Genomic DNA, 21,529 nt, shown 5'->3' on the forward strand with positions numbered 1-21,529 from the left:
TGTTATTACTTCTGATACTGGCAATGCCCATGTCTATCGCATTTCACGCAAACGTACAAAGTTCGTCTGCGATCAATATCCGTCTGAAATAAAGGCGTCGTTCGTTGATTTGCTTGTTGGTTGAGCGTCTCATTGCGCCAAACATCTACATACATCGCTGAATCGTTCTGTTTGAAGGGGAATGTTTAATGCAAGGAGTTTCTGTCGTTTGTCTCTTGGAAGCTGCCTGAACAATCTACATGAGACAAGGCCGAACTTGTCGGAAGTCACCAGGGGGTCCGCCTGCAGATAAGGTTAGCTGTCGGGTTCGCCGAGAAAGCATGGGTAGAAAAACCGGAGAAGACTGTGGGATAGACGAAACGCAATGGACGATAAACGAAAAAAAAATATATATATAAGAAATAGACCAAACAGTGATACAGAAAGTAGTGATCATCCATTCATTGCTCGGCTAACAGTTTGTAACCTAGAAAATAACTCTTAGCTGAAGTCGTCATTTCACCAGATTTAACCGTAGCGACACAGATTTGAAGCTACTACCACGAGGTGCTAGTAGAATATGAGGGTGATGTCGGCAGGGTCTGGGGGCACCCCACTCGTTGGCTTCCGACATTTCTATTTCCTGCGTAACAGAACTGCTTCCGTCAGCCGTGTAGCTAAGCATCGCTTGCTTACAGAGGGGTGCGTGAATACTTCCCTGCCGAACCTGTGGGGATTAAGAAGGTGGACTTAGCTTCTCGATATTATGGAAAATCGAAATCACCTTCAGCCTTCTGACTAGCGTGGCACCATGGCACGCGTTCAGGCGCGCGAATTTGATTTGCAACGCATCAACCTCGTTACGCCGCGCAGTGGAACTTGTTCGTCGAAATTGATGTTGGCCACCGAAGTACGTCATATGTATATACAGTCAACAGTAAAAACAACAGCAGCAGTAATAGTAAAAACAACGGTCACGCTTGTTCAGTTGCTCAAGTCACGGTGTAGGTCTTCAGTGGCTCTTATTTTTAACTGACTTTTGTTGATTTACCCAATTGCTACCTTGCCGGATGATTTGATTTTACGCCCATTTGCACATAGATGAAATACGCCGCACCCCTGCCATGCGCAGCAGGCATGGTCTTCGCGATGCGCCGGATTCTCGGGCACTTTTCAGATTCGATCTAATGGAAGAAACTCGCTAAAGTCATCAACGAAAAAGATTATAGATCGTATATTAAGACGAGCTGCTATCGAAATTTGATAGAGTGATCTTCAACGCGCTAGAGAGCACAATGTTGCGCCATGTCAATTCCTCCCCGTAAAAGCAACGAGCCAGGTGATACTCGGTAACCCGCTAGCTTAGTTAAGAATGAGATTATCATTTACTGTAGGTATTATTACATCGGATATTTACGTAAAATACACCACTAAAATGGTACCTTAAAACCCTTTTCTCACTATATTTACATCTAATCGACCTCGGCCAGGTGTATGTTTAAATAGTCCGACCACAGCCATTTTTTGTTGCTTAATACGCTATAATCGGAAAGTAAATATTTCACCGGAAAACAGCAGTAGTATTCATTCGCTATCGACCAATGCACGGAGTAGTTAGTGGCAAAGGTGAGGTTTCGAAAAACAAAGATTGAGGTCCCTGGGCGGCTTGAGATCGCCTCACTTTAACCTCAAGGACACATAATGTTACGTCATTTGGACGAGATGGCCGTTGATGAAGGACATGCACTGCGGGTGTGGGCTTGTGGTACGGAAACCATAGATAGGCCAACTCCATTCACTATGTACACGCCATTTGGCTAGGTGAGCTCAATATCTAGATGTATACATTGACGCTGTCTAAGGCGACTCTGATCCCCAGCCATATTGTCGGTATCTCTGAGTACGCTGCCTCGTAGACCTCTGATTGTAGCCGTTTCGTCGGATGACGCTTCTTGGCGCTAGCGGTAGTGCCATTCATGTGTTTACGCCATTTTACTGACGCCAGCCTAACGTCAACGCTATGATCGTCTATGTCGCGACGTGCAATTATCATATTTGCGCGTTTCGTTTTCTCCAGCCCTTCGCTGACTGGCTTGTACTTATCACTGCCGTCTGTCTGTCTTCTCGCTTAAAACGCACCGTTCGCTCCGTAATATTTTTATGGCAAGTTTCTGCCAGCTGCCGCAATCTTCACCGGCACAAATGTCTTTTCCTCCGTGCTCGTCAACCTCCGTGACGCTTCTGTTTGCCAGTGTTTATTAAACGCTGCTTAATACCGGTCAAAGAAAATGTGATCCCTATTCAGCGTGTCTGTCTCCATGAGCGTATGTACCAGAGAAATGGGTGTGAAACTTATGAATTATACAAGAACAAAGACACCATATTGCTATTAGTTAGTAGCTGCTATACTCGAACGGGTAATAGGTGCCAGTTGATAAGATCGCTTGTGTTGTGTAGGTCACTTTGGGACGTTTACGCAGCCTTGCTACCGCTGGCGCTTGGTTGAACCATCAATGGCGCCAGCAATCATAGAGGTCGTATTGTAAGCAACATCAAAAGCCGGAACCTCCGTCCAAATTTTTTATTCGTTCGTATATATGTATACATATATACGGTGTATGTATGGTGCGAGATGAAGCAGCAGATGAAAAGTCATTAACACCTCATTCGAGCCTATCACGATATTAGGCACCATGGCGACACAGACGTCACGGACAAGATACGATCGGTGGCGTTGTTGTCGTTATGGCCTGCCCACGGTAACGGAAAGACAAAGTAGTACTGGCATGACGAAGGGAGCGGCAGCTCAAAGTCGTCTTACGCCGCCATTGATTTAACGTCATCGCCGCTGTGGACGCTAATATCTCCGTTCGACTACGAGAATCATGAGCAGGAGCCAAGAGCTTTTGTAGAGTTAATGAAAGCATCAAGGATTTGTCAGGATTTCAGACGGGCGAACCGGACGCATACCCCCGAACAGGCTACAATTTCACGTCCAAAATCATTCTGACGTACTTAGTCACGCACGTGCAACATATCGTACTCAGGTGTACAGGGAGTCCTCTGGCCCAATGCACACCAATATTAGCCATTAGAGATAATTAACTAAAACTATAGCTGCATGTTAGAATATGTGATTCGATTGGGTACGCAACAAAAAACGCTACGTAACCCATTTATTTCTATACGTTATTATAGCTTATAGTCAAGATTAGCAGCGACATATTTGCACTTCATTGAGGCGTGCTGGTATCTAGCAGATTTGGGGTTTTTTTTTGGGTTTATTGTTACTAGTTCGACAGGTTGACATATTTCACCCGCGAACAGAAGTGCTGATTACTTTTCTACAGACGTATATATTTCTTCGTAGTGAGATGTTGTTAAGTCGCACCTATTGTAAAAGGAGCGATGCACAATAATACTGAAGGATAGATGCCAGCCGTTTGTCTGTAGGTCTGTGGCAAAATTTCTAATTGTCGAAGAACAAACGGTTCCAAAATTGGCTAATCAAAATTGTAACAGTCTTAACAAGCCAATCGATTCGCAGTACATACGTACTATATGTAAGATCTTCTACCGCCCTAAAGATCTTCGTCCGCTTATTTTCTCGGTCTTCTTATAGTTCTGACCAGTATTTCTATTGATGTGTTTTTGCTAATCCCCATTTGCTCGAAACATCGTTGAACTACCGTTTAATAATTTCCTCTGATCGCACCGTCGGTGAAGTGTGCACTTCGTCCCGTCCATTCGCCTGGCTCCCACTGGGTCACTACTTAAGGACCCAATTGTCCGCTGGCCAATTGGGTCGACGTGATTTAGCAGCTTCGCGACGATGGCCAATTTCTACAGGTTGGCTCCATTCTCGTGGCCAGACAGCGTTTAATTTCGTCGCTCGTAGCCGCTGCAGCGACCCATGGTTTTGTTAAGTGTTTCTTGAGAAGTCACTCATCCGACGATGGCCTAGTTGTGTTCCCTACCAATTCCATCGAACGAAGCCCCGTCGCAGACTGGCAACCGCTACCGAAAGTTCGACTGGAAGAGAGCCAGGAGTCAATAGTTGATTGGGAACGTTTATCGCCAACCGTTTACGTTATAGCCAACTTAAAAGTTGAAGTTGCTCGACTAGAGGATTGTTAAAGATCACGGCTGTGCATATGACGTATAGGAGCCTGAGTTGCGGCCCGACGAGCTACAGATTGCCAGGTCGAGTTATAGGGAAACTGTTTAGTTGGCCTACGCGCGATGCCTATGCGTGTGCATCGCCCGCTTAATTGTTGTGTGTTCAAAACGGCAGCGGGAATAAAAGTTTGATTTCGAAAGTTGGCCGAAGCAGAGTACCATCGCACTATACGACGCCCGATCGTAATGTCGCGCGACCACCGAACCTCCATCACACGTACGAGAGAATATCCCAAAAATGATTTGTCAAATTAATCGCGTAGTTGGTCGACCGACAAGTTCACATTGGAGAAACAGCCGGTTGCTTCTAGTCGATGTCTGTAGCGCAACGCAGACGTTCGTATCCGTTTCGCCAAAAGTCGTCCTGCTGAGTTGTGCAGGCAACGGCTAAGCGTGGGCCTTAAAGTTTTTCAATGACTAATATGGCCCTAGTACTTTTTGTGTGCAAGTATTCTTCACACACAGTTCATTGCATATCGACTTGAATTAAACCCTGTTCCGTTCATATAAATCGAGCTCAACTCTGAGCCATCTTACGCTCCTCCATGTGCATATACCACCCACTTTTCCCAGTTATCAGATTTTGCTTGCTAGAAATTTAAAGAAGGATCACTTGCTTATACCGATAGCAAGGGGTGTCGACGACATTGCGTAGTCCACAAGTGGTCCCAAGCTGTTAACCAACACGCTTATACGGAACGGTCGAAAAAGGCACCTATCGATGGAGCGCGGTCCAGCATTGGACAGTGAAGAAGGACGTCCTTACCTGTTGCGAACTTCATCACGCTAGTTGTGGCATCATGAGCGAGTTGATCTTAAAATCATTCTTCGATTAGTTAACAGCGGCAATAGCGTCCTGTGCCTACGCTCGAAAACGCATTAGCTAATGTAAGCCAAACGATCAGTAGCAGGACGCGGTCGTGACTTCAATCCATTCTGATGTTTAGCCTTCGTTTTGTTAGCCATGAAAAGGGTCGAGGCACTTTTCGGATCCGGCTGTGAAGAGATAGGTGAAATAATAAGCCTCTTCAAATAGTGCAGTAGATTCTACTGTTGCAGTAGATCACTATTCGACGAACGTTTTTCATTGGCAAATTCATACGCGATGGTCTCATTCAAAGGTCAGACAGGCCGTATGTTCGTTCATCGGAAAATCGACGTTTGGACGTTGGCCTACGGCGCTAGATTCTCTTTTTATTATTGCCGTGATAAAAGTGACTTTCAGTACTAATGGCGGCTCTTGTGGCCTCGGCCTAGATGCTACAAATTTAAGTACTTACAACAGCTCATATCTACAACTGACAGCGACGATCGCATCCGAGTTAATACAAAACCCCGGCGAAGCACTTTTGTGAAAGACTGATTTCTCGTTGGTTCCGCAGATGGCCCAGTTCTAAAGCCATTACGGAGACGCCACTGAAGAAGCTGATCAATGGCACATGGTAGAAAACACATAACGGGGCACTGTGTTATGTAGAAAGTAGCATAGAAGAATTACGCTGCTTGGCAGGCTAACTGTGTAGGAAAAATTCACACATAGATGAGTTGAGGCATCTCACTTCAATGTAGATGATTCTATCGTACCTTAATATAATCGCAACGGTCTTACATAATAACAAGGACAACATAATGAAATAGATTGGACTAGCTAACACAACTTGTTTTTATTATATGCCATACTTTTAATAAAGCTTGTATTATAATAAGTAACGCTTTCGTTACGACCAGCAAGCGGATGTTTGATTAACGAGTAGAACAGTATGGGCCTTAAATTAGGCGTGGATCATTAACTCGAAATTCAACGAACCACGAGAAAAACACACTTCCTAGCGCCGAACAATGCTAAAGCATAGGAACTAAATCGAAATTATAGATCTCAACTTTGCCTTCGTAGTGCAGATAAACAGGTTCTAATACGTACATGAGATCGTGTTCCTTAATTTCGATTTTGACGAAAGCTCCATTTATGATTATTGAAGCCAGGCACGCGGTTGTTGGCTGCATAAACGACCTGGTGCCGATGTTTATATGTGTTGAAAAACGCAAAAATCTCTGAAGACGTTTTATACCGCATCTTCATAGGCAATATATAAACTAAAGGTTACTTTCTGCAACATTATCGAATTTCTTGTACAGATGCCCGCTTGCATCCAGAAAAAATAAGGCACAACTGTCGGCCAAGCAAGCGAAATGTCAATGATCCTCTATATTTATATCGGTGGGTCTATGAGAATATGAGGTTCTGTGCGTGTGTGTGTGTCCGCGCGCGCTTATATATATATTATGCCGACACTAGGTGACTTTCGGCAGCTCTCAATCGGGCCGCTCACACAATTCACAGCAGTCCAACAGTCAGAGAAACGAGTCGGCTTCGGGTCCATATGTCCCTCGAATTGTTAATACATGAGCTGAGTTGAATTGATGGGGACCATCATCCAGTTCACGATCGTTCAGAGGGGTTCCGAACGAACTCCGCCTAGACCGAGTCTCCTTCTAGTCGCCGAGCGCTGGCATCAGTTAGCGATACCGCGTACCCTCCAATAATGAAGAGTATTGGGTAGTCCCAAAAACAGAGGGTGATCTGGAGAAGATCTGACGAAAAACACTGTCACACACTCACGCTCTCTCTCTCTCTCTCTCTTTTTATCTCTAACTCTCGGATTCAAGCTCTACGAACGATGCCGGCTTCTACCCCATACAAACGTAGTGGTAGCATGCCAACTCGGTGAATGAGCAATGGCATCTAGGGGCACCTCCAACTCCTGGGCGTCTATTTTCAGAATATGATCGTGGCATCAATATCTGACTATAGAGTCGTACTAGGTTGCCGTAATCTGACTTACTTCTTGTGATCATCAGACTTCGAGCTGGTGTTAGACGACTCGATTTAATCTGTGATTGATGAAGATTTAAAGTGGAAAGAGGAAAAGTAACGGAAATAATCAAGAAAAGCTCGATGCATGTCTCGAGACGACGACGCGCGGGGTCGCGCATAGGATCATAGTTGGCAGCGATATTTACTATTAAAGCGTCTCGGAGATTGAGGACGCTTGCACCACAAATGTATAAAGGGAATTTTAACGTTTTCATGATGGACTATGTTATGGTCAGTAGATATACTTCGTGCGTAATGCTTGAGCTGGCATAAGTAGAAATTAGCGGAGTTTTGTTAATACATTAGTACCTTAGCTTTAACATGAGATGACACTGAAAACATCAACTTAAATATGTGGCTCCACGGTAGCATTAGAAATGTTCTATACACCCAAGCTTATCCAATCTGTCTGTCATCTAGCAACATCCAAGAGACGTTTGTGTGAAGACCTAAAATGAGGATTCTTGTATTTTTTTCTCTTACAATCGAGTTTTGGTACTGCTGCACACTTTTCCGACTTGGTCGACCGCCGACCGCGGCCGAGGTACCAGATCTAATGTTGCTATTGCAGTGGATCCCTTATAAACTCCTACGGATATCTTTACAGCATGGCCACTCCGCTCGTGTTGACCCGCATCGGTCGCGTGTTAACCAACCAATAAAAAATTTCAGGTACTGCTTTTTCTATTGTGATATGGCAACGTCAACATCAGTAACAACAACAAATTCAACGATCATTACCGGCGTTTGCTATTGAAGGAATTGATACTGCTTTTTGCTTTTCCCACCGTTCCTTTTTAGCGCCTTCTATATCGCCTTGTCACTGAAAAAAAGGGGGTTTTAGTGGCGTATCTAATCGTTCGCCTGTGAGTGGCAGAGCTTTCTCTTTAACCGCACTCGAACTTTGTTTTCTACTGGATTTCGTTGAACACGTTCGTGACATTGTCTTTTTCAGAGCTAAATAATCTGAGACGAATCCCTGTTCTGAGCTTGCGAGCATTTAATCGAAGCCACGATAGCGGCAAGCAGCTTGCAAGCAAACCCGCAGTGGCAGAAATGGTCCTGCAGATAGAAATAGAAAGTCGGGTAGCGCGGGTAGTAGGGCGATATCTATCACTACTATATCCAAACTAATTATAGTTACTGTCCAGCTTGTAATCGTTATTTTCTGCACTGTACATTGACCGGCGCCGTGAACTGTTTTGTCGACTCTCCTCACGCGCACGTCGGCTTTTGTTGTACGGCTTTACCGTACCAACTGATTTTTAGCATGGCTCAGATATACAAAACAACGCACACATAGCTAGAATGGTATAAAGTGGCAAAGAATCAAACAGAAGAGGGCTATTGCATAAACGATCAGTTGGCATCTTTACACAAAGTCGCCGAAAGCGTATTTTGCAGACGAGCAGTTGTCAGGATACCCTGTTTGTACAAGTCTGCATGTGAATCTTGTTGCTGCAGATACATCTTTGACACGAATGAGGCCAACGGATAACTCGTCTTGCCTCGCTAACAGTCGCGGCTGTTATTCCTGCAGCCGTTATTGTTATCATGACGATAAAGTAGGTTGTAACGGGTTCTCGCGCGTAAATTCTCCTCGCATCAGCCGTGGTGCTTGTAGTATTTAGATCCATGACAAAGCAAATTGCACATACCCGCCCATCAGCGTCCTCTGAGCCGGTCAAATCATTCGTCGCGGCTGGTTTCGCCTCGCATTACCTCATGCCCTATGTCTACTGAGCCTTCCTGATTTTCTTCACAGCACAGATACGCTGGTGTTTTGCCCTAACATTATTATGGTAGCAGTGGTTACGGTACGGGAGCGCGGTGGCCACAGACGTTTCGGTCGCAGCAGTGCAGGACTCGTTAGGACGGCTTTGCAAACAAACGAACAGATTCAACGCGCAATTCACTACGCCCATCTCATTGCGATTGTTAGCCAATGCGGCCGCAATAAGCGATGACGAATGGCAGAAGCGGAAGCTGTTCTCGTCGAGGCTCTCATCATCATCGTCGTCGTCGTTATCGGGAAAGACATGGTGTTGTGGCGGCAGTGGCGACCGCGCGAATGTTGGTTCTGTTCGTAATGCGTCAAAATTGCACCATGGTGCTATCGGCTTGTCGTAAGCGGTAGCTGGGAGAAGTGTCCTCTTTGCATCGTAATTTGTCACGAGAATGCAGATAAATTATGCCGGTAGTTAATTTTTGTCTCTTGTTGCTATCGATAGTTGGTGGCATAAGTGACGACGATCCTCCTAGAAAAATAACGAGAGCGATAACAGTAAAGTGAGATGTGCGTTAGTTATAAACACAAATTATGACCTAATGACATAAAGTGAAATGTATTACAAAGTTCGAACGAAATTATTTAATGAGCCAAAATGCTTAAATATGAAACAAGGAACAATTTGAATTGTATATGTATATATATATATATATATATATATATATAACACTGGATAGGACATATAAACTCGGATTTCGTCTTATAATTCTCAAGTTATTGAAGTGTCGCTCAAGTAAGCTTCAACAGTTCATTAATATCCCTACTAAAACAATCGGTGGTTCCTATATTCAAAATGGCTTTTTGAGTCATTTCGATGATTTTTATCAGGGACCTTCAATTTTCGCCCATAGCCGTGATTTTGGACCTTTTTGAAAGCCGCATGAAAACTAGCAATAACGTAGACCTTCGGCCAGAAGCACTGCTTTGCACCGTCATGGGTTGACTGTGTTGTTCTAGAAAACAATGGTGTCCTTATAATAAGAGTAATGGTGAATGATCGCATGCCCACTACCACGAAGGTTTATGCAAACTTTAACGTACATATACATAGCACGATTACGAAATATGTAACCATTTGAGCGATTTTTATAGCAAAATGAGTGAAATCTATTTCACCCATTAAGGCATACCGGGATCCACAGAGATAAAACAGCAACGCTGTGATTTTAACCCTACGTTGATGTATGTTATAAATGATCAATTCCTTCTTCTAACTCATTAGCTACTCTAGATTTTTTTGACTATTAGCCAACATACTTCAACGTTTGCCAGTTTCGTCTGAAATACAAGAGTAGCTTGCCTTCGCTCCCCAGCCTATTTTAAATGTCTCCCTGATGCTTTACGCTGTTCTGAACATAGCCAAGCAAGAGTGCGTCCAAAGCTTCGGGTCCTCCGGCATAACGACTTACCGTCAGGTCTAGAAGATCCTGCCATGGTGGGCCGTACCGAATGCGTTTTGCGATGGGGCCTGTCTCCTCTAGTTGGTTGGCTGTGGTGAGGTAGCCATCATTTCATTAGTGTCGGTCGTTGCAGAGGGTTCCTCTAGTCAACTCAACCTCGGCTTTCTTCTCTTTGATTCTTTTCCCTAGTCTCCTGTGAGCTTGTTCGCCGTTCTCCCTGCCGGCTGAGCAACCCTCGTCCACCGCAATTACTAGCCCCACCACCACCGGCATCAGACCAACCAAGCCCCTTCCGCCCCTTCCCTTGACAAGCTACCCCTTCATAGCACGGGGAGGCTAACATCAAACGACTAAACCTAGTCGATGCATCCACGTCCCATACGTGCCTAGATTTTTCGGCTTGTCTAGCCTGGCTCCATCTGTTGTTTAATTCCATATCTTTAGATCTTCTCGTCCCTTACTTGCATCTAGCAATGCTCTGCTTGCTGGTAAAGACACAAATCGGAAATTAAAGAAAGAGCAAGAGAGAGACAGAGAGAAACGGAATATAACGTCATCATTCCGCTCTATTGTGGGATCACATTTTCGAATTGTGACTGCGCGTAGTTGTGTGAAGCATGCTGATCTTGAAAATTAGCCCAGTAATGCAACGGCTGATAGCACAAGTTCATATAGGATCTTCACAGCAGAACTAGTCCCTTCAGAGTTTGTTACAGCTGCGATTTCAATAAGGAAGTCCTTTCCAGATCCCTTGGCAACGTTTTTTTTAGGCAGGTTCTGTTGGACATTTGTAGGTGCTGCTCTAATGCCGCGATGCCTTACTCCAGTGGCAGCAGCAGCACTTCCACAAGTTGCGAGCCTCTAGCAATCTTTTCCCGGCCGTTTTCGCCCATTTGCTCGCTAGCTAGAACCTTCTTTGCCGCTTTTCGCGTCGTCTCACTCCGGCAGCTCAACCAGTAGCCAGCAACTCCCGACGAACAAGCGACCCAGGTCGGAGCCGGGACGCAGCTTAAGCTGCCTCTGCTGCCGCAGAAGCAGTCCCAGCAGTCGAAGCCCCTGTCGCGGCAGTCCGAAACTCTTTTCTCCTACCCCAAGAGATGAAAGACGTAGCGCTACCCCCCCCCCCCCCCCGGCAACGACCCAACCAACGCGGAGAGAGTGCTGGAGCCTGCGTTGGCGGCGGCAGGCGCTCTCGAGGAGAGCCCTCTCAAGTGGGCGGAGTCGACTGTCTGCTTTGGGAGAGGAGGACAACCCGGCAAACATGTATATGGCTTTAGCTGACTCTCGGCCAGGGTTAGAACCCGTAGACACGAGAAAGGCGCAACAACAGGAGGTTGTTGCGACTAGATTGCGCGATAGCCAGATGAACGCGAAACTAACCTCGTAGCGCAAAAGTTTGCAGTAGACAACAGCGTAACATCCACCGAAACGGTGGCGTACATATAACAAACCGAAAACGTGCGCCCACAAAAAAACACCCGTGGGCGTGCCGACATTAAAAAAAAAGTGTAAATTTTACCGTTCGACCGCCGCAAAAATTATCTGCGTCATCACAGTACATCAGCGGCTAGTTTGTTGTTCATCCTTCACAGAATCGAGAGACATTACCTGAAAGAGCGTAATCGTTTTCGCTTCCACGGTCAACTCGATGAGAACTGACGCTTGCAGAAGTGGTGGCAGAAGAACCATTTGAGTATTACGCTGAAGTTAAGAAGTGTGCTCGTGCCACATTAAACACCAATCGAGGAAATACAACAAAATTTTTTGACGACCGCAGAGCGATTTTTTATTCTCAGTCGAATTGTGTGCGTTTGTTTGTGTTTGAAGTACACGAGAGTCTTCAAATGTGAAAACCTGTGTGAGTGACTACTGTTCAATGTTGCGACAGCCATTGGCGAATATATGACAAGGCCGCAACGACGCGTTCATGCTGGATTTAGCTGTAGACTAAACGATTACCAATACGGTCGTTAACATTCTAGCTGCCTCAAGTTATTTTAGCGTCCTAACGGATTGGGGTGGCACGTCCGGCATCAACGGCCGCTGTTGTGGTCGTCTGACACCACGACGGCAATAGACTAGAAGGTAAAGGCTGAAGCGAGAGTATCGTAGACTTAACCTCTGTCACATCGCATGGCAAACTGTGAAGCGTTGCAAAAAAAACGACAGACCCCTTAACGGCTCCTAGTAGAAGCTGTGGTGATAAAGGTTATACGAGCGGAAGTAATTGCCCCGCAGGCAGGAAACATCTCAACGATGTACGACATGATGTTCGAGCAGCCTTGGAGCGTTCAGGTAGGCAAAATAGTATGCAGTATAGACACAAATGCCTGGATATACGAACGTGTTACTTCTTTCTTGTTGACGTGTCATTCAAGTAGTTTCTTTTCCGCTTGCTTGCCGTGCCCCTACGCCCTCGCCTACCAAATGATATGCCCCCTAGGTAGAGATAGAACCACTTTTCCTTTTTACGCCGGTTAAAAGACAGACGCCACCGTTTATTGACATCAAGGTTTTGGAGACACCGTATGGAACTTACTATCCACCTAGAAGATGGAGATCCTTGCTTCTGATATAAATCTCCCAGCCCGTGCGCGCCAAACAAACACACCGAGAAAGAGAGCAGGAACTTACAGGCTATCATTACGTAGCCGAAAGTATTACCACCTTCTCAGAGGTTTCTAAGCTGGTTATTACCCCTCCTGGCCGTCTAGTACTATATAGCACCACGAATCAGAGGCCGAACGAGAACAGAGACGCCGTCTGCCCTATGCCAGCGAGCTGTTAGACGCAGTGTTCCATGTGTGCGTAGGTGATTAGTTTTCAGGGGTGACAAGGGGACTGGGACGCGCGGGCAATATCGCGTGGAGTCGTGACCTTATCAAAGGTGCTCGTAGGCATGATGGCCTTCTCTCGTCTTGAACTATTGGATTTTATATCGAGCTAGAGACAGCAAGGCTAGTAGAGAGTAAAGATTTGAAGCACGCGACTGAATCGGTAGACTTCGCAGAGAAATTCTAACCTATGTCTATGCAGCAGCAAGCGTACTGAGCAGTAGGTTTATCGTGTTTTGAAGACAGGGAAAAGTTTAGAGGCCTGCGTGATTGTTGTACTTCAAAGAGTAATAAGTTCTACCCTAAATGGGTTTTGTGAAAGCATAATATGTTTTTTGAAGTCAAATGCATTTGTCAGCTAAGGACTCGTTAGGCTGTGGCTACCTGTAGTAGCTAGGGATTCGAAGCATCGATATATTCTGCTATAGCCTATCTTTACGTTGCAAGACGCAGTTTTTTTAACGAGCCTGAGTTTTCAACGCACTTTCAGAGCGTTCATAGAGCGACTTTTCTTATAACCAATGTACAAGTGTTGTTTTTACAAAGCGCTGATATAGTTTTTACAATACACAAACATCTATAGATAAGATTTAGCTTTGTTGATTTATCTGTTTGTACAATATGTCACCATCAGAAAATGATTTCACGTATGATCTTTTGTTAATTATACTATTCTGATCGGATGTATACGCCGCTACCCAAAAATAATTTCACTCTGTTCTCGTCTGTTTTAATGATCGAGTTTGCATCTATCCTACGATGCTGACCTGTCTCCCTATCGGATAAAGCTACTGCCGAACGAATCGACAGGTCAACTATTGACAACACAGTAGGTACCGTATTCATTATATTTAGTAGCCTATTAAATATAATTCGTTTTTTTTTGCTGTTCTTGCGTAGATTTCTCTCTTGCCGTAAGTCCGTGCCCATTTGGCTGGGTATCTGTGGAACTAGGAATTGTCTCATCTAATGGAAAGTCAGCTCCATTTAGCGGTGTTTTGCCTCTCCACATATGTCTATGCCCGTTTCACCATCTCTCGCTCGCTTTTTATCTATTTCTTTTTCTTCGTGTAAACGCGACTTTCTTGCTCGCCGATCGACTCTCACGCCGTTCGGCCGCTCAAGAATAAGCGTTCTGCATTCATCTGGAGAACTTGATTTGTCATTCCGTCGTTGGGTCCATTGTCGCGTAGAACAGAAGCCAACAAACAACATGGGCCAATGCCAACAGTCGGTGGCGCCTGTTGTCACTGATGGCCACAACGGTCAGACTGTGCATCAGTAACAGTGATGAAAGCAATAGAGAATCGTTACGTGCGCCGATAACTTTTTGACTGTTGCAGCGGCGCCGGCGGCGGCGGCGGCGGCGGCAAGGAAGAGGGCAGCAGAAGAAGGAATGGGGCAGAGTCGGTGGGATCCAAGAAAGCACATGTAATTGCTCGTTGCTGTTATTACTGCTAACAGTAATGATAGTAATAACAATACAATATAATCGTAATAAGAAAGTTCCGAGGGTTCTCGCTAGAGCCGTAACGTTTCGATCAGCATAGGTTAAATGATAGGCCAGTCACCCTAGCCAACAAGCAGGCGTACGCGGAAACAAAAAAAAATACCAAAAGCACTGTGTTACTAAAAAAACTAATACATTTATGGCGACCCATGAGCCCGTAAAGTTAATAATAGTGAATTAATAATACTAATTATTAATATTATTGTTTATTAGATAAGCAATTTGCTGTTAGCACGATTCGTTCTAGTAGCAGAGGTAGAAACGGAAATTTTTTATTTGTTCCCGTTGCGATTTTATATAACAGGCCTTAGGCGTACATTTTTGCTCGCTAGGACAACGCCACTATTGTTAGACAATAAACCATATTCGAATTTTAACAAGCCATCATAAATGGGAAGAAACGTATGCGCTTGCCACATGTGCATGTCTATATTCTCTTGAATATGCGGTATATATGGAGAGAACCGTTTGCCTAGTCAATGCCTATAAACTAGGTCGTGACTGCGAGGGCATTATATAGTTAGAGTCTAATAAGTGGTTTGGTCGGCGAGTTCGTTGTTTTGGCACGCCAAATCAAATAGATATAGATCCGTCCGGATCGTCGCCCCTATCAGCCAGTCGGTTAGTTAACTAACATTTGGTAGCTTACCCTACTCAAATAAATATTTACTAGTTCACACAGCATCTGCTTTCGAAAGCATTGCCCCAGCTTTCAGTCATGTCGGTCAGGATTTATGAATGTAATCACGAACCATGGCAATTATACCCAGTTTTGGGTTATTGCTGTTATGATTATTGATTGCGACATGCCCAGCATAGCAGTGTCATTGGAGGAACACATTTAATCTCTGGTTATTTTTTTTTCGTATTAAAGTCGCCCTTATAAATGGCCCATAAAAACATTCGAATTAAGATTAAATTCGAATATAACGTGTTCTACCACAGCAAATAATGCTTCAATCCATAGTTCTCATGTGTTGGGCCGTCCAACTGAGCTTTTAGAACGTTACAGAGTGATTTGGGTTGAAAATTAATTCTCGTTGTCCACCGCGCTCATCGACGACCCACGAACGTCGTCATTCGATTTCACTCGTCCGAATCTTCCCCCGCTGAGCTCAGGACCCGCAGTTACAGCGGTCTCTCTCAGCGGTCATCCGAGTTAATTTCGTTTCACCTCCTCGCACTGGCATTGCCGTGTGCCAACAACCACCAACAACTACTGCTACGGAAGCAGCAATTGCTTGCTCCGTTGCGTTGCGTTGCTCCGCGTCCTGACTGAAAGCTAACAGACGACATCCAACAACCGAGAGCTATCATCGTTGAGGAGTCCTTCTTTCCAACTACGACAGACTGGATCATCGCTAACTCGCTGGCTGGCGAAAGAGTGATACGCAGACGGACAGAGCGAGATGGACGAGTGGCGAGAGACCGATGGGTGTCCGTTGTCCGAGCACGTTATTACAATCTTTTTGCTGGTGCTCCCTCTATCTCTTCCCGAAGCAGCCCAGCTCCGTCCGGCTGACGCGTACGCTCTCCTATGGCCCAATGTGGCGGCGACGATGGAAGTCCGTCAGCCGGTCGGGTGGTCTGCTTCGCAAGAGCCTTTGCGGCACGCTGCCTGTGGGCTCTGTAAGGAGCTGCTCGTGGCGGCGGCGGCGGCGGCTGGCAGCACTACCCTCCATCCGCGTTACCCTCTGCCTCTGTGGCTAATGCCGCTGACAGCCGCTATGTCTGTCTCGACTCCACTTCGTTGTTTGTGTGCCTCGCGGAGTGAGTCGTCGTCGACTGCGTGCCGAGGTGTTCGTCGGTGATGGTTGTGTACAGGCGCGCGATCACACTTATGCTGGCTCCGCCCAGTCCCTCCTCCTAACGGCTATTCTTAAGCTCCGCCCCCTTTTACGTGTCGGACACAGCCTCGGCTGGGTGCTGCTGGTGAGGCCGGTGCGACATCGTCGCTGAATGCTGGAACGGCTGCCAAAACGGCCGCTGAGCGGCGAGCCCGACGTCAAGCGCACGAACGGATGCGACGGAAAGATGGCGCCGGCAGACGCGCCGCGAAGGCCCAACAACATGCGGCTGAGCCTTGATATCTGCCAGCAGCAGCAGCAGCAGCAGCAGCAGCAGCACCGGCAAAAACGCCGTGGCATGAACAACAACCGCTGGCAGCTGAACCCGTTGACGAACAAGTTGTTTGACGAAAACAGCAGGTCTCGACCAGACATTGGAATAGAAGCGAATTTGCCGACAGCAACCGTAACAACAACAACAGTGACAATGGTAACTACTGAATGGGTTTATGTGTTTCTGATGGGACAGCAGAATCATTAGTTAGAAGAAATTCGATGACAACGTTAATCGAACGCAACCTCGACATCAGCAGCAAAGACCTTCATCAGCTTTTGAAGGAAAACGAACTCAAAGAAGAATAATTGCTCGACGTAGAACGGTGCAAGGTGCTGTGGTTCTCCGGTGTCGCTCGACAATCGTCGTGAGTTAGGGCCCGTGTACGTTTGCGTGACGTTCTCATCTGTATGTGAGTGTTTTACATTACAAATTACGATAGTTCGCGACGTTCGATTTGAGCTCTTTGTCATTTCATCCATAGATCGATTCTTGCTAGACATTTCATACGCGTACGGAAATGGTGCAGATTTGTTTAGTGGTTACTGCGACCGCCGTTGCTCCTCTGTTATTGTTTTCCGTTCTCTTACGTAGCTCGTCGACAACGAATTTGTCGGTCGTTGTTTACGTAAATGATGTTAGATAGCCACGAACTAAACCTTGCCGACTGGAATTGCTGGCGGGGGGTGTCCCTTTATAGATAGTCCGTCTTGCTCGAGGAGGCGACCAAGTAAAAGTGAAAGTCGCAGCTTTTGAAGATCTGTTGCCTTCGTTAATGGTCGACTTATGATTCTCATTTCACTGTTGCTTCTATAGGTTCTATAGGTAGGACCGTATATGTATATCTATAGCTAGATAAGGTATTAATGCGTGAAATATCTCGAGCGTTTCGAAATAACAGTTTAACCTCCATAGAAATTTCAGCAGAAATTAGCACGGGTTGATAGAAAGTTATTCCAATATTTGTTGGATCTCTTTTAACGAAAAAAAACTTTCCACTCGTGATCGCGCCAATTGGCATCGTTGAACTTAAATCGAAGCATTTTATCTGTGCTGTTCAGCTTCGATTTTACTTTCGTTCCGAGATTTGAAGAAGCGAACTTGACGACCTTGTTACTTGTAGAAGTTCTTCTCGTCAGTGACGGTAACCGAACGATCGGCTCAGAGTATTATTTCCTCACTATTGTGATTCCGTTTTCACTGGTCTATAACAGGCCGGTTTCGATAAGTAGCTGCTACAATCACTCACAACAATCTTTTCATAACCGCCGGTGCAACAGACTGTCAAGGCCGGTGTTGACGCGTTCCGTGTTGGCAAACATCCTTCGTCATTATCATCAACGACAATAGCAACACCAAGAGCATAAGTCCTGTGTCTGGCCAATGACCGATCGGTGACTTGTGCTCCTTTGCTTGTCCACTTAATATGTCGTCCATTGTTAATGTCGATAGACCGAATAGAGTATTGCGCAGCCACGGGAACAGGGCTCCCAAGCGGATGACTGTATGATAGTAACGTTATGGTAACGTGATAGATCGACAGTGTCGATGCCACTGTTAGTGAGGTAGAGGCGAGTGTTTTGCTAAGATGCGGACGACCCCCTGGCGACCGGACCCAGTGTCGTCAAATGCTGCATGACCTAATGGTACTTCTATAGGGGAAAAAGCTAAGTGTTGTATTTGGTAGCGTCGAGTACGAACGACAAGGTGGATCTGATAGTTAATCAATCGACCTGGGCTGAATATGACTCTGACGCAGGAACGGATTCTATTCGTTACTCTATGCAATGTTATTGTCCTGTTGCCCATGCTAACGATGAAGCTTGCGTCCTGTATATTTGGCGATTTGATCTAGTGCGTGAATGCATCTTCCCGCTAGATACGGGCGACCATACTCACGGAAAATTATAACTACAGATAGCATGAGCGGATACTAGATAGCTGCGTATTTTTAGCTTTTTGTGTTTATAACCTGTTAATTTATCTTTACGTCCCGATGACGAGTTGTGCGTTATAAAGTCTGAGGTTTTTAGAAATTACACCACTTAACACTCGCATGAACATTTATTGTAACATCTACTGAGTTGTTGTTTGACGGGCCACGATTCCGTTGGTTTCACGCAGGTATAAAATAGACTCATCTATAGGCATTTGGTATCGCTTTTTATGGCGTTTTAGTACCCTCTTGACGCACATAAGTCTGTACCCAACGCAGTTTTAAAGACCCAAACCCGTTGTGACGTCAACTTGTGAAGACAGCACTTCGCTATGTCTAGTTTGTTACATACACATAGACAAATCACGATACGCACAGAATACCACCACGATTACCAAGCGGGATCATCAGCCAAGTCCCTTTTTTCAACTCATGTTCATATGCAAGCCGATTGCTTAAGTTGTATCGCTGCGAACGTTGTCATTGTTCGATGCATATAGTCGACTAGCCACCCATCCGTAAGTTAACAAACGGTTTTCACGGACAGCTTGAATGCCACTCAACACCGAGGCAGACTTTGTTCTGTGTACGCTACTATATACAACATAAGTGTCTTACTGTGCTCGCCTGCCCCGTATGTTAGCTTATGCGCGCTTGTGAAGATTGATGAACGCGCAATCGATGCGACAATCGGTGCTCAGTCTAATGATCCCGGCCAGCGCCACAACAGATAGATCAGCTGGTTGGTGAGTCTGAACGATCTGGTGCAATTGCCTAGCCGCGTCCCTCGATCTCTAGCGCGCAGACGCATTTGCCTGAGGTCGGAAAAGTGAACAGGGCTAAGATGAAAACAGCGAATAGCTAGAAAATGCTAAAAGTAACCGCGCACGAGAAGACTCCACCATCGGCATAGACGATAGTGGCTCGATTACTGCCGCTGCTATCGCCGTGGCGCAATCAAACTCGAACGCAATCATGCGAACTCATCGGAACGACTCGAAGTCCAAACAGAATCAAACGGCCACTACGGTGAGGTGACGGCGAGGTCGTAGACTGCTAGCATAAACATGTAAACATATATATAAACAGACACTCACACACAGCCATACATGAAGGAGTCAAGACCCACCTCTTAGTATACGATGCATGCCACATAACCTCACGGTAGGACTGCTAGTTCTTGTCTTGTTTCGTTCGCTAGTGAGTCAATGAAGGGTCCAACTTCATAGATCGAGCTAGCTCTCTCTGGCGCGAAGTTCTAGGGCTGCAATCTCGCGGGTACACGTATTCTTCTCACTCTATGTAGATGTGTTTGGCCCGTCTGTCTGTTTGCGCATATGTACATAAAGTGCACAGTCGCAGAGTTCTTCTGCTATTACTGTATAGGCAATCGAATTGACTATTTACTATACTGCGTTATGCGTCGATACAAAGCGTCCAACGAGAGATCCGCAGTTCCTCTGCACAGCTGTACATTACACGTATAGATTCTAGTGACGGATGGTGATCAGTACGACCGGGTGAACACGGTGCAGTTGAGATTGGAAACGGCTCAGAACAGCACAAGGTTTGAAGTTGAATCGTTACTTCACTGGCTATCATTGGATGCTGCTATTGCTTGAAACCTGATGTATAACACGAAGGGAATTGAGGGTGAGAACTAAACGACCATTGAACAATTAACAGCCTCGACCTCATGTCATTAGACGAAAAGCTACTACGCGTCCAGCGGTGCTTATTTAGCTTCAGCAGTTCCGCTAGAATAAACCTGCTGAAAAGGTTAGAAAGCAGAAGCACTCGTACTTTCGAGACGGTCATGCACAGGATGCAAGCGTCGTCGCTTGCGCAAATACGACGACCATTGTTATACAGTAAGGATACCTGTATGTAGCCCAGATGATGTCGCCGAGACAGTTCATAGTTAAAACAGAAATTAAATCGGAAATAAATTATTGTATAACCAGTTTGCTGTTCTGACCACACCCGAGATAGCATGAATGAACTGAAAGTTCAATTTATGCTCTAAGAACTTATTACCGAATATATCCTAATGTATTTGTTAAGTACCTGTCGCTCAAAATCGAGCTTCGCCTATCGCTTGTCTAGTGGCGGCTGCATTAGTCCTTGCTGATCCCTATATTTTCAAACTGCGTGATTAGCGATCACCTAGAAGCTCTGTTAATCAGTTGATCAAGTGACCCCACAATGGCGAAGGTAGAAAATAACTTATTCATATAGCGGCACTAAGCCATCGCAATAAATTTGGTAGTAGAAACAGTACTTCGTACCTCAGAAGGATTCCTTTGCATTGAAGACTGGTGGCTGCCAAAAGAGCGAGCTACTTCTGAGCGGCTAGTGATAGCAGTAGCGTCCTCTAAACACCGCTAATAGACCGACTGAGGACTCTACGCAGGTTTCTCCGATCGACCCCGGATGGCCGTAGTCGATCGGCTTCGGCATCAGTCAGCAAACGACTGTCGATTGCCACCGAACATTAGATCTCTGAGGTCGCCATCCACCCGATTTGGATAAAACTACATAGTTGTAGCTGTAGCCAGCGTCATCATCATCCTCATTCCCCTCGTCGTTGTCCTGACACTAAAGGCTGATCCTTCTCTGGTCTCCGAGCCGCTCCTTGCAAAAGCCACATCAAGCGGCCCTGAGTGAGCAATGGTCTTCAAGCACTGAGGTGTTGAGAGAAATGAAACGAGAGAAAGAGGGAGAGACTGCAAACGATAGTATTGTTGGCCTGCTTGCATTACCGCGTTGGCTTGTTTCCTATTCGGCGGATCAATCCGGAGTGGCTCAATCCTCTACAATCGTTCAGCATCGTTCGACTGAGTTTGATGCCGCGGCTGTTGTTGCAGTCGCAACTGCTATTGCTGTCTAGTAGATGATACATCATT

At 45.7% G+C, this 21,529-nt stretch overlaps 1 protein-coding gene across 4 annotated transcripts in view; it reads left to right on the top strand.

The window, feature by feature from the left end:
- LOC111254267 (transcription factor Sp9-like) overlaps positions 1–21,529 on the top strand; it is a 128,730-nt gene that overhangs the window by 95,703 nt on the left and 11,498 nt on the right. Inside the window, exon 1 of one of the 4 annotated variants that reach the window (XM_022814915.2) lies at positions 11,497–12,517. The exons of 2 other annotated variants lie outside the window; for them this stretch is intronic. In XM_022814915.2, the coding sequence (XP_022670650.1) occupies positions 12,479–12,517 (39 nt within the window). In that variant the 5' untranslated portion in view covers positions 11,497–12,478. Of the gene's footprint in view, positions 1–11,496; positions 12,518–16,708; positions 17,100–21,529 lie in introns of those variants that run through there. One more of the 4 variants, XM_022814917.2, reaches the window with a different exon arrangement.

This window comes from Varroa destructor, unplaced genomic scaffold (assembly GCF_002443255.2).
Source record: "Varroa destructor unplaced genomic scaffold, Vdes_3.0 BEIS01000007.1, whole genome shotgun sequence".
Classification (NCBI taxonomy): domain Eukaryota; kingdom Metazoa; phylum Arthropoda; class Arachnida; order Mesostigmata; family Varroidae; genus Varroa; species Varroa destructor.